Source organism: Drosophila hydei, unplaced genomic scaffold, assembly GCF_003285905.1.
Source record: "Drosophila hydei strain 15085-1641.00,03,60 unplaced genomic scaffold, DhydRS2 tig00008122-arrow-pilon, whole genome shotgun sequence".
Lineage (NCBI taxonomy): Eukaryota > Metazoa > Arthropoda > Insecta > Diptera > Drosophilidae > Drosophila > Drosophila hydei.
Genome location: NW_022045833.1, coordinates 1,705,900 through 1,722,413, shown reverse-complemented (window position 1 = coordinate 1,722,413; position 16,514 = coordinate 1,705,900). Strand labels below are relative to the sequence as shown.

Below are 16,514 nucleotides of genomic sequence, written 5' to 3'. Positions count from 1 at the left end.
ATGAATATGAATAAAAAAATGTGAATGAATGAAAATGTGAAAATGTGATTATGAATATGAATATGAATATGAATAAAAAAAATGTGAATGTGAATGTGAATGTGAATATGAATATGAATATGAATATAAATAAGAATATGAATATGAATATGAATATGAATAAAAAAATGTGAATGTGAATGTGAATGTGAATATGAATATGAATATGAATATGAATAAAAAAATGTGAATGTGAATGTGAATGTGAATATGAATATGAATATGAATATGAATATGAATATGAATATGGATATGAATATGAATATGAATATGAATATGAATATGAATAAAAAAATGTGAATGTGAATGTGAATATGAATATGAATATGAATATGAATATGAAAAAAAAAAAGTGAAAGTGAATGTGAATGTGAATGTGAATATGAATATGAATATGAATAAAAAAATGTGAATGAATGAAAATGTGAAAATGTGATTATGAATATGAATATGAATATGAATAAAAAAAATGTGAATGTGAATGTGAATATGAATATGAATATGAATATAAATAAGAATATGAATATGAATATGAATATGAATAAAAAAAATGTGAATGTGAATGTGAATGTGAATATGAATATGAATATGAATATGAATAAAAAAATGTGAATGAATGAAAATGTGAAAATGTGATTATGAATATGAATATGAATATGAATAAAAAAAATGTGAATGTGAATGTGAATATGAATATGAATATGAATATAAATAAGAATATGAATATGAATATGAATATGAATAAAAAAATGTGAATGTGAATGTGAATGTGAATATGAATATGAATATGAATATGAATATGAATATGAATATGGATATGAATATGAATATGAATATGAATATGAATATGAATAAAAAAAATGTGAATGTGAATGTGAATATGAATATGAATATGAATATGAATATGAATATGAATATGAATGTGAATGTGAATGTGAATACGAATATGCATATGAATTTAAAAGTGAAAATAAAAATGAAAATGAATATAAATATAAATATGAATATGAATATGAATATATATGAATGTGAGTTGAATTTATCAGTCCATGAATAAAGGATTGATATCTATCAATTTTTGATTGTTTTCAAGGTAAGCTATAAATAAATAGTAATTTGTAGTAAATTTTTGAGCTGGTTAGCAAAAAGATACAAAATGTATCTTCGAGATACAAAATCTGAAATTCTTAGACATTTTTTTTGTTTAACTTTAACGCTGAAATTTAATCACATTGAGGAGTAAAATAAATGTACAGATATCGCATATAGAACATCGAATATATATAGCAAGAGAGCGCGAAGTGTTATATAGGAATATATGTATATATATATATATAGTTAGTATGGGCTAATATTGAATTTAGATTTGCAACATTTCACAATACATTTATAATACATGGGACTACATTTGGGCCGCTCTCGATAGATACAGTTACATGTATTTATATATAGACGCGAATTGGTACGATAGGTAACATTATTGATTGCACAGCAGTGAAGGATCGTTCATTCGAATACGAGTAGATATTATATATATATATATATATATTAAGAGGTGTGTGTGTGTATATATAGCATTTATATTATAGGGACTCCAGCGATGAGGCAGCTGAGCAAATTGTTGCATCCGAGTCACTGAATCTGGATGCGCCCAATGCGGAATGTAGCGGCTGCGACTGCGATGCAAAGGAGCCGAGCAGCGGGGAGGCCAGATCGTTGAGGCTGCTGAGGCGACTGAGCGTGGGCGTGACGGCGGCAGCCAGGCTGAGGCTGCTGCTGTCCGTGGATGAGGCGTCCGGCGAGCGCGACGACGAGCTGCCATAGCGTTCCAGCAGCAGCTGGCTAAACGTCAGCGCCGGCCAGTCGTTGTTCTCGCCGCCCGGCTCCGTCGGCGTCGTAATGGGCGTGGGCATATGGTTGATGCTGCTGGTAAAGGAACTGTTGTCGATGAGACTGCTGACGGGCTCCAGAAAGCGCTTGCCATGATACATATGACAGGCGCCGTCCACGATGAGCCCAAGCGGCTGGCCACACTGCGGCGTGTACAAGGCAATGGGACGAAAGTGATTGGCGGGCGTGGCATTGTGATTGTGATTGTAGTTGTGGCTATAGCTGCTGGACTGGCTTGTTGGATGGTTGCCGCTTTGGTGGCTGCCGCTACGCTGGCACAGCTCCAGCAGCTCAGTTTCTGGACGAGAATGGCAAAAGATCAATAACAAGAAATTGAAGTAGAAGACGGCACATTCGATTGGCTTATCAAGCAAAGCGAGCACTGGCACTGGCACTGGCAATAGCACTAAACTGGCGACTACGCTACCTGCGCTTCATACCTTCCGCGGCGGACTCCTCGTTGTCCACATCCTCGCGTATGCTCGCCTGCCCGGCCAGCTGTGCGGCCTGGCCACTCTGGCCGGCGTCGTTGGCCTCGTCGCAATTGTTGGCGTCCAGCGTGGTGCGCACCACGGCCACATCCATGTGGGAGTCCAGCGAGAACTGCTTGCCGGACATGAGTATGCCGCGCACGCGACGACGCGTCGACGGTGATTCCTGATGCTGTAAGACTTTGAAGCTTAGGCAAGGCACGTTAAGTGGCGCCGGCATCGAACTTACCGCTATGCGTATGCCCGCATAGGTCTTGGCCAGAAATTCATCAGCATCGAAGATGGCCGCAAAGGAGCCATTGACGACCTTCGGCGACAGCGGCGAGTTCGACAGCAACAGGCTGGAGCCAAATGCTTCGCTCTTCTCTTTGGTGTCTAAGAGTTGAGAGAGTTAAGTTGAATAAGCTAAGAGTTTATGGAATAATTTTATGAAAATTGCTAATTTTAAGTTTAGCTTGAGCGGCACAGAACGAAATTTACTGCAAAAAGCTATTCACAGTTTCCTAAGAGTTGTAGTTTGACTTGTAGATACTTTTGTATCTTACAGATACATTTGAGCATTGCAGTTAATTGATTAGTTTAGCAAGCTTTATATATTTATGCACGCATATATCTGTTAGATAAGCTTTAGTTTCTAATAGTTGTGTATCTTTAAAATACTTTTAAGCCTTAGATTTCACAGATACGTAACTTGAAAATCCAACTGTGGCTTTCAAAATCAGCTTTAACTTTTTTTAATGTTTCTTTACTGTGCACTTGAAATGCTATTTAACTTTTAGATACTTTTGTATCTTATAGATGGATTTGTTTACAGAAAATAATCTAAACAGACAAATTTTCTAATCTAATATTTTAATGCAGCTGCATTTAAGCTAAAGATACTTTTATATCTTTAAAAACTTAACAAAACTATTTCAACTGAGAGATTATTCAAAAAAGTAACTTTAAGCTCATATTTCTTTATAAAGATACTCTTTAACTTCACTATATAAACAGCTAATTCTTAAGGCTTCTGTATGCTTTTCTAGATACTTTTTTAACTTAGCTAGAAATATCTATAACTGAAACTGTCTTATATGTATACAATCGATCTATCTCAATAATATTTCTATCTGTCAGATACTTTCTTAATAAGTAACTAATTGCATAGATACTTTTCTATATATAATCCATATTTGGCAGAACTTTTCGAGCTGTCTTACTTACACACACAGAGATACTTTTGTATCTTCAACTCATGAAAGCTACATTGCGTATCTTTAGTACCCGCTGCAAGCAAAATAAAATACTGCGTCTTGGGTGGATCAAAGTGTTTTATGCTAAACACAACAAACAAACAATTCAAAGCAACAAGCAAACACAATAAACATAAAACAAAACGAAAAACAAAAACAAATGAAAAGCAGAACGAAACGAAGGTGGGAAGGGCGCAGGTGTCAGTAGTTTGGCAGTGCCCAGTGTTTACCCTTGAGATAGACGCGATTCGAAATGGTGATGTTCATCTCGTCGAGCACCAGCGAGGCCACCTGCTTGATCTCCATCCAATCCTTGACAATGTCATCCAGCGTCGTGTGCGTCGAGGTGATCGTGAAGCGTATGACATACTGGCCCTTCAGCGAGGACGGCACGCAGTGCTGGTTGCCGCGATAGTTGAGGCGCTTGAGCAGCCGTTCGGTGATCTCGTTCTCGCCGCGTATGCGAAAGACGACCAGGCCCAGATGCCGCTTGGCCGGCAGCTCGAAGCGATGATCGGCCAGCACCAAAGCCTCGAGTTTCTGCGCCAGACGCACGCCTTCCCTGATGTGGCGCTGCAGACCCTTGATGCCAAACGAGCGCAGCACAAACCACACTTTGAGCGCCCGAAAGCGCCGACTCAGCGGTATCTGCCAGTGCATGAAGTCGACAGCGACGCCGGAGTTCTCGTGCTGCAGATACAGCGGCTCCACGTTGAACGTGCGATGCACTGCGGTGCTATCGCGCACCCACATCGCCGTCGCATCGAAGTGCACCATCAGCCACTTGGAGGGATTGAAGGCAATCGAGTCCACGCGCTCGATGCCGCGCAGCCAGGTGCGAAACTCAGGGCAGATGAACGCGCTGCCCGCATAGGCCGCATCCACGTGCAGCCACAAATTGTACTCGCGGCACACGATGCCAACCTAAGAACGAAAATTCCAAAATTCACAACTCAAGTTAAGCTTGACTCCATATGGATGGATTTATTCCTGTACAGACCTCATCCAGATTGTCAAAGCTGCAGCTGCCTGTGGTGCCCAGCGTAGCACAGACCTATGTGTAGATAAGACATTGTTAGTAGAGCTAAATTAGGCAAAGTCTTAAAGCTGAATGTGAATGAGAAGCCAAAGAAAGCTTTGTAGAAACTGTAGTTTGAGTAAGCTTTCTGGGGAATACTGTCTCTAAAGCTGTTCAGAAAGCTGCTTATAAAGCTGCCTAGAACGTTTCATATAAAGCTTCTTGGAAAGCTTTATGAAAAGCTTATTTTCTTTCATTTTTGTCAGCAAAAAATTTTAGATTTTTAGAAGCTGTAGTCTGTCACTTCAAAAGGTTTTTTTAAAGGCAGCTTTATATGGAATAATGTGCTTAAAGCTGCTTATAAAGCTTTTGGAATGCTTAATATAAAACTTTTTGATAGCTTTTTGAAAAGCTTGTTTTGTTTTAAGTTTTTAAGCAGAAAATGTTTCCCAAGAAAGATTTGTAGAAGCTATAGTCTGAGGCACTTCAGAAGCTTCATTAAAGAAAGCTTTATACTGACTTATACAGAGTCTAAAACTTTTTAAAAGGCAGCTTATAAAGCTTCTTAACAAGCTGAGTCTAAAGCTTTTTAAAAGGCAGCTTATAAAGCTTCTTAACAAGCTGACTCTAAAGCTTTTTAAAAGGCAGCTAATGAAGCTTTTAAAAAGCATGCAAAGCTTTTTTTAGCTTCTTTTCTTAGTTTTAATTGCTTAAGCTGAAAATGTTTTATAACAGAATTTTATATAGTAATAGTATGACGAAAATTATTACTTGGAATTTATGAAAAATGTAAGAGCTATGCCAGAATAGGATGAACTAAAAAGTTAATTGTCTAGGAGTAATAAATTGTTATTGACTTGTAGATCTTCACTTAACTAAATGATTTAATATCAGACTTAAATATTTAAATATTTTATCTCTGCTCTTGATTTCATGTCGCCTAACATGGCATGCACAGATCGAAATGATATAATGAAAATATATAGCAGCTGTGTCGGTTCGATGGCGTCTTCATTAAATTATGCCATTTATAAAGTCCTGGAAACCTAAGAGATTAAATTAGCAAAGATTTTCATTCAGCACACGTTAGACGCATCCCCCAACAATGGTTTCCAGTCAAATATCATATGCTTGGTTATGCGATGCCAAGGATATAAACCTGGAAAACTAGAGTATCAGATTGCTTATCCATAAATATGTAAGTCCTTCTCTCAGCACAGCATACGCCTTAAGTACTAAGGATATAGTCTTTAAATCTAAGTTTGAACCCTGTATCGAAAAATGTGTATCTATTGGAAATTCCCATTGAAACTGTACAGAAAAATTATTTTACGAAATTTGTTGCATAGCCTTGAGGGGCAGCAGCTGCGTTGCTGTAGCCTGTTAAGTGCAAAATGTTATTTAACATAGAGTTAACATTGCACTTTCAGCTAACATAGAGTGTAGCTCAAGAGCTTTAAGCTGCGCTTGAGCGTGTTGCTGCAAGGCTTTTTGCAGCCAGTAAAACGTTTACAAAAGCTCTAAAATTAAGTTTCAAAGAATGTGGGAAAAGCATTGAAATATAAACTTAAGGAATAAAGAAGAAAACATTCAAGCTTATAAAAAACTAGATTATTACAAATTAAAATCAAGTTCTACATAAAATGAAAAGTATTTGCAGCTGCCAGTGAAACGTTTACGAAGGCTAACCACAAGAGAACAGTTAAGCAAATAGCTAAGCTGAGCAATCGGCTGCAGAGGCACTGACGCATATTAATTAGCTCCGATGGGAATCAGAGAAGCAGCTAGAGAAATCTAGAGAGAGAGAGAGGGAGGCAGAGGGCGAGGAAACAGAGAGTGAGACGCAGCTGCTGCTGGCCACAAATCCACTCAGCGCCTAATTACACAATGCGACGACGACGACGGCCAATTAGTTTTGACAAGCTGAAAACAAGACAAGACAAGAGACGACAGAACTCACCCAGAATGGGACCAGGCCCTGCTTAATGTCGTCCTCGATGGCCTCGCGCAACAGTTTGCCCCGCATGGCCAGCTGCTCGTCAGCCTCGATGTAGCGCATACGCACGAGTCCTGCGTGGGCGGGTGGGCGTTAGACTTAAGCGGCTTACGTATCTGCTGCGAACTCACCAATCAGGGCGGCCTTCTCCACGCTCGAGTGCGCCTGATCCGAGCAGTAGGCCACGAGGCGGGCATTTATCTCCGCATCCTGGTAGCCGGGATTGCGCTCATGGAAGCGCTGGATGGCTCGAGTGCGGCCAGCGAGCAGGCAGACCAGCGTCGCCTCACTGGACGTCGTCTGCAGCACTCCGCCGCCCTTGCAATTGTTGCTCAAGTGCAGAAACTCATCGGGCAGTCCAATCATCTTGCCCAGCCAGTTCATCACCACGATCTCCAGCTCCGTGCAAGCCGGCGAGCTGGCCCAGGTGAAGCCCAGGCAGTTGATTGCGTCTGCCAGCATGTCGCCCAGCAGCGAGGGCATCGAGTTGAGGGCTGGAAAGTAGCCATGCATATGCGGCGACTGCCAGTGGGTCACGCCTGGCATCACGATGTGCTCCACGTCCCCAAAGATCTTTGGCCACGGCTCCCCATCCACGGGCGCCGACTCCGGCAGCAGCTGCCGCATATAGCCGGGACTCACATCTGGAAAGACGCGACGCTCCCGTATGTTCTCCAAGTAGTCCGCTATATAGTCTACCATCTCCTTGCCTGCAAGCCAAACATTAATAATATTTGCTTAAAGTTAACAAATTTTAAATGGATTTAGGAATTTTTTAAAATTTACAAGAAAGTTTTAGATTCATATTAAAATTATTTTAGAAAATTAAAAAACTAAATTTAAATTAATTAAAATTGATTAAATTAAAAATTAAAAAAATTTAAATTCTAAATTTATCTATCACTGAATTAACATAAAATAAATACATTTAAAAAAATTAGTTAAAAAGCTTCAAATAGAAAAAAAATCATTTTTCATTTTTAAAACTAAAAAATAATTAACTGAAAAAGAAATGTGAATTGTTTTAAAAAAAATGTTAATTATTTAAAACAATAAATTAGTCAAAAAAAGAAATATATTATATATAATAAATAATTTATTCATTTAATATAATATTTATATTTATATAAAATAGCATCATAAAATAGATAATAATTAACTAAAAAATATTGCTTTTATAGCTAAGAAACATTAAACGTTGCTTACATTTTATGCTAAGAAATATAAAAATTAAAAAAAAAAAATTAAGCAATATTATTTTTTTATATAATTTAATATTTCTACATTTTTACTAATTATTAGACTAATTTTGTAATTTAATAATTGAATTTTTAATCAAATAAATAATTTTAATAATAAAATAAAAAATCCACTTTTAGCTAGAGTAAATTGTAAAATAAATATTATTTAAATATTTATATTAATATTAGTAAAATATATAAGATATATAAATATATATAAAATAAATAAACATATATAAGCTATAGCAAAAGCTTATAAAATTCGCCTGGAAAATGATTGTGAAAAAAGGGCAAAATAATTTAAGCAAACTGAAAGCTTTTTGAATCAAGATAAACGAGCTGAGTTTTATTATATTGAACTGGCCAAATGGCTAAGGACAAATGTGAAATCCTTTTAGTAGTGGAACCAACACACACGCACACATATACATACATGCACGCATGCAAATCAAATTAAATGAGATACAATTGTATCTGAGCTGCCGCTGTGCGTTTTATGGACTTGACTTACCCCTTTGACGATACTCCTTAAAGTCCATGGTGCGCTGGCGACTGCAAGAGTGTGTGTGAGTGCGTGGGTGTTAACTGTTTTGCAGCTAGTAAATATCACTGGGTATTAGCTTGCTTCCGTTCGCTAGCTGTGGGCCTCTTCTTTGGATAACTGCTCTAATCGTAGGGGCTACATGGGCGCCATTATCTGTAGAAAGAGTTTTTTTTCTGGATTTAGTTAACTCGTTTTTTTACTCGTTTTTTTGTGTGTCAAATTCAAATGGCAAATTGGAACGTCGACCGCTGACTGAAAGTGTTCAAAAAAAAAAAAGACGTAGAAAAATAGCAACTTGGACGTTAGCCGCCGCGTGCTTGTGGGGCTTCAGTCTAATTGGAAATGAAAATGCGAAATGAATGGAACGAAACGAAAATGTGTTTTTCCCTGGGAAACGTGGCCAGCTGTAAAAACGTCATCCAACTACCGTTAGGGTGGTTCGTATTAACCTCATTGAGCCACAGGTCGTCGTCAGAAAAAAGGGTTTTAATGATGCCAGCACAAATATTTGGTTTGAGAATTTGGTTAACTGTGTGAATTGAACGCTCGGCGCAGGCGACTTTTATAGCCGGCCGGGGATGGCACGCCAATAAAGTTAAATAAATATTGCAACAACAATAATTATAATGACAACAATTTTGTAGCTGTAGCTGGTGTGTTAACAGATTGTCCGACCGCACTGTAATTGTGGTCCATTCAAACATGGCATCGATCGCAGCCGAACGATTCGCCAACAAAATTCCGTTTAAATGTTGAGCTCTCTTTAATTGTTTATGCTGGTATTTCATTCTATTGTTTCAAAATGCTGTCAATTTACCAGCTATCTTTGTCGATCGCAGACATTGTCCCCCTATACTATATGCACCTGCTCTCAAATTGATTGAACTGCATTTTGTCATGCATTCACAATTAATTAAAATAAGCCAACAAAAACTGAAATCTCTTTAGTCCATAACAATATAAATTACAAACATGTTTTTTCATAGAATTACACCTAACACTTTTTTAATTAGAAAAAAAAAAAAAACTAAATAAATAAAATATTTTCGTTTTTTTTTTACATATTTAATGTTGGTTTTGTGATTCTAATGTAGCATTTAAGATTTTCATTGTTGCAAAAATTGGAAAACATTTTATACACAATTTGTTTTGTTTGAAAATTGTTTTAAACAAAATATAATAAATATAATGCCAAAATATTATTAAGAAAAGATTAAAGCAAAATAGTTTTTAAATGCAATATTTAACACTTTTAATATTATCATTTTTTTAAACTTAAAAATGTAACACATTTTAATTTATTTATAAAAATAAACATAAAAATGAAATTTATTTCTTAAAAAAATATATAATAATATATATATTTTTTTTTATATTTTAATATGAAGAAAAGTGGTTTATTTTAAAACTAAATATATTGAATTTAATTATATATTCATAAATGCTTATATATATGTATGTATATATATTTTCCTGTTTCTTAATTTTCATATATTTTGAAAAATTATTTTCGAATAATTGTTCTTATATATTAGACAAGTTAACTATTACCTTATTGCAAAACAATCTAGCTTATCTAAGAATTAAATATATTAATTATAATTGTGTACATACATATATATTACAATTTTTTTGCACATTTATTTATCTAAAAAATATTTTATAAAATATAAAAACAATTTTATGAAAAACCTTAAGACTGAGCAACACGGTTTAATTTCACTTAACATTTTTGTTCAATATTTCTTATATTTACCAGTTAACACACACGTTTAATTATATAAGCACTTGCGTTCTAGTCCAGAAACAGTTAGGAACTGGAAACTTTTAGACAGGACGAGCTCTATTTATACCCTGCTTCGTCCTGTCGCATAAAATTCATTCAAATAATTTCTGTGAATGAAAGTAATTGTTGCTGCCAAATGCGCAAGTGTATTGGAGAAAATATATATAGTTCAAGTCAAGTCGAATTTTGTTTGCTCTATGCAAATTTTACTCAAACTAGTAAAAGCTTTTAATATTTAAATAAATAAGTTTTAAGATAAAAAATTGCTAACCATATATAAAAATTCTATATGATATAATACAATAATTTAATATTATAATTATATATTATATTTTTTATTAGTATTTTATTACTTAGTAAGTCAATTGAAACAAGAGATTTTTACTTTATTATATATAAAACAAAGCAAAGTTATTTAAATACCTCACTAATTTAAATGCTGTTTGCCAATTTATACCTTAAATAGCAACGACTCTCTTAACGAAGAGTATTGAAGCCAGCAACAGGCACACCGAAAGGACGTCGAAAAGGAGAGCACAACAGCAAACAGCCAATGGCAGCTGTTCGCCTAGGGAAGCCCTAAGCAAGCAATTGACCAATCGGCGTAGGGCGCACACAGAACTTACCCACACACACACACACAGAGCACACGCACAGTGAAACGGGATCAATGTTGCAGGCAATTTGAGTCCGCAGCTATTTGCTTAAGTGCTTGGACAAAACTCTCAAGTCTCGGACAGATTTCGCCTTGACCAATAACAATGTCGGCATTAGGCTTATCGGCTAAGAGAGCGAGCGAGCGCGAAATAAATTGCTAAAGACACACAGCCAATTGCATAAGCATCTTTGGTCTTAATTTTTTGTTGTTTTTTTTTTAAATTGAGTCAACGCTTTATGCTGTACAGGAAGACATAAAAATCTGTTGAATTGCTCGAAGCTCGAGTCGTCAGCGAACGGAAGAAATCAAATACAAAAACCAAAAAAAAAACCCACCAACAATACATAAAACAGACTTCTAGCCCCTGCAGCTGTTACCGACCTCCGCGCACTGTTCCAAAAGCTTATTACACAGTTACAACGGCTACAGCGACGGCGACGTCGACGGCTGCTGGAGGTCAATGAGCTTTGCTTGTGGCTCGTCTCAGAAATTTCGTCAATATACCGCTACATTCAATGGCTTTTGCACGTCTGTATGTGTTCGTTTTAATTGTGTGCGTGTGTATTACCAAATATTGAGCAATATAACAAGAATTTCAGTTTCTTTTGGCTTTCTCGAGACAGTTACAACGCTTAACCGCTCTCCATAACGCTGTCTCGGTCGCTCTGTCAGCCAGTGCGACCGCAGCTTTTAATGCACTTTTGTTTAGCAGCTACGTTTCAGAAATTCTTGCTAAAAATACATTTGCGTTCAGGTTATTTTCATCAAAATACTTTTCAAAATGCATACCGCATAAATTTTTTGACTGTTCGCTCTCACGCGCTCTCACTCTCTCTGTGTCTCTTAGCATCTGCACTCTCTTAAGTTGTGCGACGATCATGCTTTCTCTGCGCGTACTTTCTTTGCGCTCTTTGGTTCGCCCGCCAATGGCGGTTGACTGTTGCGCTCTCTCCGTAATTTCTTGCGCTCTTTCTTGCTCAGTTTTTTGTGTTTTTGTGTTTTGATTCCATTCTTCTTCGCTAAGAACGTTCGTTGACCTTTTTGCTTGTGGGGCTTGTTGCTCTGACGCTGCTGACAGAGACAGAGGCAGCGGCAGCGGCCGTTGCTGCTGCTGCTGTTTCTTCCCGCTTAGCGGTACTTCTCAACCTGTTTTATTTCATTTTTTTCTTTCTTCTGCGCTGCTGCTACCGACTTGTGATAAGTTTTCTTTCGCTGTGAGCGTGCTTGTCTGGCTGTGTGTGTGTTTATGTGTGAGTGAGTGTTTGCTGTAGAAGTCTTCCTGTTTATTTAACGATTAAAGTTAAAGGTGCGCTTTTTTTGTATGTTTGCATAAATGTGAGTGTGTGTGTGTGTGTGTGTGTATGTAGCTGCAGCTGGAGCCTGCTGCGCTGCACGGCTTTGATGACGCGGCCCCCAACGTAACGTCACGGGCTCCAACAACAATTTTGATTCCAAAGCGGACGCTGGCTTTCTAGAGATGGTAGCTATGCGATAGGTCGTGACACGATGCCAACAGTGTAAAGCTTACTTATGCCATTGAGCAAATCTATCAACTCGACTTATCGTGTCACGCGCTCATCTCGAATCGTTTGATTCCGACTCTGATGAAATACGCGAATGACTCTTGTAACTTTCGTGTTGCTGGGGTGTATTTTTGAGTGATGATCATGTATTTAATTAGCGGGAATTCTTCTTCGTATGCGTGTGTGTGCGTATGTGTGTGTGTGTGTGTGGCAGACAGGTAGGCCAGGCGGGGTGGCTGATGCTGAGACAGTAACAGAGCCCGACTGTTGCTGCTGCTGGCAAACTCCTTTCTCCTTTCTTCGAATTGCAACTGAAGCTGATCGCGAGGCCCGATGCGCGTTTGGCCGTTCGGCCCGCCTTCCGCACAGGTTTCGAGCTGCTGGCAGATGAGTCCGCGCTGGAGACTCCGGATTCGTATTTGAATTCCTGGCCGTTTAGTGTTCGAACGTTTGTCCACACGTCCAGTCCAGCGCGTCCACTTGTGTTGCGCTGTTCTTGGCCCTGCACTCTCGCGCGCTCTCTGTCTCTCTCTCTCTCACTCCTGCTCGCTCTCTCGTGCGCCAGCCAATCAGCGAATCGCGCCCACTTCGGCTAATTTACCGTTTGAAAACTGTTTGCTCTCGTGTGCGTTGATCGTGAACTGGTTCGCATTGAACTAATTAAGTGCCATCGTTATCGATAACATTGACATGTGCCCCCGAAATGTTATCGAAACTGGATTGGCTTGTGAATTTTTATTGCAATCTTAACAGTTACAGCTCAACTGTCTAACTGTTTATCTATATGAAGTACTTTTAGATGAGATCAAAGAACGCATGTAACATGCCCAGCACGATAAGAGGTAAGTGCCAGCCAGATATGCTCTTACATCATAATTAATATATGTATTTACAAATTGATGTTAAGGACTTGTTTTTCGATTCGTCTTTAACGAAATACATTGAGTAAGAGCATAGCGAATCCTAAAATTAACTTTCAATTTGATATGGTTTCATATGAAACCTTCACCTTTTCATTATTCAATTATGTATTGCATATTCAGCTGTTGTTGTTGATTAAGTTAACGATTAATGAAGCTTTGTCTCTGAACGAACCATTGTAAAACTCTGTGAAACAAAGTAAAATTCATTTTTACTTAACTGAATATGAAGATATTACCAAAGATCAAACTAGCTCCAATAGAGTTAGCCGAGTTTTAGATTATTATGCTCATGCAGTTATTAAATATATGTATATTAAATATAATAATTGAATATATTTAAAAATATTTCATATTTCAATAATTAACTTTAATATATTTTTTTTCGAATTTAATTACATTTTTTAAAATATATTTGATTTTCATGAAAATAAGTTTTATAAAATATTTTATTTTCATAAAAAAAATTTTATAAAATATTTTATTTTCATGAAAATAAATTTTAAAAAATATTTTAAATTATAAAAATATATAAACAATTATACAACAATAAAAAATGTATATGTATAAAATTATACAAAATTATATAAAATTATAAAAAATTTAATAAAATTATATATAAATTTTTTATATAAATATATTTTTTTTTTTAATGCAAAGAAATAAATCTAATTTTATTTTATTTTTTATATGAATATTTAAAGCTTGAAAATATATTTTGTACATATAATAAATTTTTTATCATTAATTTTGCAATATTTAACAATTATTTATGTCTGTTTAAATATTTATTATATTTTCTAAGCAAATTCACATTGCCTAAAATCAAACTTCAAATTTGATTTCTACTTTTCAAGGCTTAAAAACCCTATAAAAATATATAAACATATATGCACACATACACATACATATATATATATATATATATATATTATATATATTTTTTCATAAATATTATGCAACAATTGAGCACATTGAAATAATTATGATAATAATTATCAGAGCTCTAAAGACAAAGGCAAAAAAGTTTCGCTGCACTTGGCAAATAATTCTGGTGATATTTTTGCTGTTGGGGCAGCAGTGTTAGCCTTGGCTGAGAAAAACAGCTTAATTGATCGTTAAAGAAGTGCAAGGGGGCTGGGGGCAACGGTACTCAATATGAGTTTTGAAAAATTGACTGAATGCAAAGCGCAGTCAAGCTTCAACGCACGCGATTGCCTGGGCAAGGTTTTCCAAGCATTTATCAAAGAGTTTTTTGCTTTGTTTACTTTATACAGATATATGTTAGATATATATATATATATGTATATATATATGTGCGCTGCATTTCCGATTCTAGCTGCAGATGTTGCAACCTCTGGCAGGTAGTTAGTGGTGGGGGGCAGCTGTTGGAGACGTTGCCTCATCGACAACGTCGACGACGACGCGACGTTGCAATAAACCAGTCGCTGCTGCTGCTGCTCAGCTAATCTTGCAACACAGTTGCGCAACAAAGAATCCGACACAACGGTACTAACGTGTTTCAGTTGTTGCTAGCTGTTTGATCTGCTCTCTCGCTCGCTCGCTCGTTCTGTGATTTGTTCTTGGCCAGAATCGAAGCGAGTTCCACTTGCGTGTAACAGGTTTTTCCTCTTGAATAACTGGGACTTTCGTACGGGACTTTTTCTCGTCGTCGACGTCGTTGTTGTTGTTGTTGTTGTTGTTGTTGTTGGAGTCGCCTCCAAGTTCTTTTCTCTGCCACACGAGAAACAGGTTACAATCGCTCTAAGACCAACTGCAACTGCAAAAGAATCGGGGGAAAATACGAAAATAGTCAAGACGGAGCGTGGAGCAGGGGCAACTGGGGAGTTGGCAGCGATCATTACAACGGTGAGGCACACATTTCGGTTGGCAGAACCAACGGCGCTTCCAAGTTGCAAGCCGAAGCTCGTCTGAGCCAAATTGAAGGCTTACGGCCAGAACCAGTTAACGCTTGATAGACCTGATGCTGGCTTGCGCAAGATAAAGTCGTCGTGCCCCCCTCGCTGCCTCGTACCATAACACATAAATCTAACATGATTTGAGGCAACGGAAAAACATGAAATATTAAAGAAGCGCCCGATAATACGGCTAATGATGCGTCAAAGCTAATGCTCAACGCTTGCCCAGTTATAGGGCCCCATTTGCTCAGTTGCGTAACTGCTTCTGCTTCTGCTTGGACTTTAGCTGCTGCTTCTTCTTCTTCATCTTATTAACCCCATCTTAACGGAGCTCTCAGCTGCTGCCGCTGCTGTTGCCGTATCTCTCTAACTGTTCGTTCGCCTCAATCAGCACTTTTTTTTCTCAGATTCGCTTCACTTTTTTCTGCTTTTTGAATTGAATTATTTTGCGGTTTCGATAAGCATTCATAATTTTTATATTTCTCTTATTAATTTTGCTGTTTATTAAGCTCTTTACTTTGCTATAAATGTTGTGAAGCTTCCAATTGAATGGAATTCATTTTAAGCCCTAAATTGGAACCCATTGAAAATGGGAGTTCAACCACAACAGCTCGAGACTTGAAATGGAAAATAAATACTCGTTTATACCATATGCAGTACGAAGCTAACATTTTCAATAACTCAGCCCATTTTCTCTTTTATCGATAACAATCGATCAGTTGACTTAGTTTTTCAAGCATAACTTGAATATCGTAAAAGCTGCAGACTTCAGTTGCCACGTTTAGCTTTCTTTAACCAATTTAAAGATTTTATACATTTTTTATTTTGCTATAGTTATATAAATAATAGTAAATATAATAGAAAATATTAAGAATCATATATAATCTCCTCCAAGCTGCGCCCAGCTGAACTAGCCTCAGTGAGAATGTTTAAGCCTCACACTAACTTGATAAATATTTAATCAATAATAAATAAAATACGTAAATGTAATTTTAAAAAAATATTTCTTCAGTATATTTACATATTTTATTTATTATTATTATTTTTTTATTATATTAATTTAATCATTTAGTTTTGTTGAATTTATTTTAATACATATACGCTATATATTTTTTATTTATATTTTGTGTTCTATTTTCATATTTTATTTTTGATTTATTTTACTTATTTTTAGTTTTTTTATTAATATTATAAAAAATAAAAAAATAAATAATAAATAATATATAAACCATCGAATTAAATAAATAAATAAAA

The 16,514-nt window shown here is 36.4% G+C and overlaps 1 protein-coding gene across 4 annotated transcripts; it reads right to left on the bottom strand.

Moving 5' to 3' along the window:
• Positions 1–1,391: 1,391 nt before the first annotated feature.
• Positions 1,392–10,256, bottom strand: LOC115483389 (histidine decarboxylase). Of its 4 annotated transcripts, none has more exons than XM_030225159.1 (9): positions 10,211–10,256; positions 8,422–8,607; positions 6,801–7,379; positions 6,634–6,743; positions 4,656–4,709; positions 3,886–4,579; positions 2,650–2,795; positions 2,370–2,592; positions 1,392–2,227 (listed from the first exon to the last, which is right to left on the bottom strand). In XM_030225159.1, the coding sequence occupies exons 2-9, from the start codon at positions 8,447–8,449 to the stop codon at positions 1,623–1,625; spliced, it is 2,439 nt and encodes an 812-aa protein (XP_030081019.1). In that variant the 5' UTR covers positions 8,450–8,607; positions 10,211–10,256; the 3' UTR covers positions 1,392–1,622. The 4 variants fall into 4 exon arrangements, with proteins under 4 accessions (XP_030081019.1, XP_030081017.1, XP_030081018.1 ...); XM_030225157.1 differs by lacking the exon at positions 10,211–10,256 and adding an exon at positions 8,904–8,979; XM_030225158.1 differs by lacking the exon at positions 10,211–10,256 and adding an exon at positions 8,882–8,945.
• Between the last annotated feature and the right edge of the window lie 6,258 nt (positions 10,257–16,514).

Coding starts and splice junctions, on each gene's coding strand:
- LOC115483389 (XM_030225159.1), bottom strand. CDS start 8,449: ATGGACTTTAAGGAGTATCGTCAAAGGG. Junction 7,380..8,421: donor TAAGGAGTATCGTCAAAGGG/GTAAGTCAAGTC, acceptor TTTGGCTTGCAG/GCAAGGAGATGGTAGACTAT. Junction 2,796..3,885: donor GAATCGCGTCTATCTCAAGG/GTAAACACTGGG, acceptor CTCAACTCTTAG/ACACCAAAGAGAAGAGCGAA.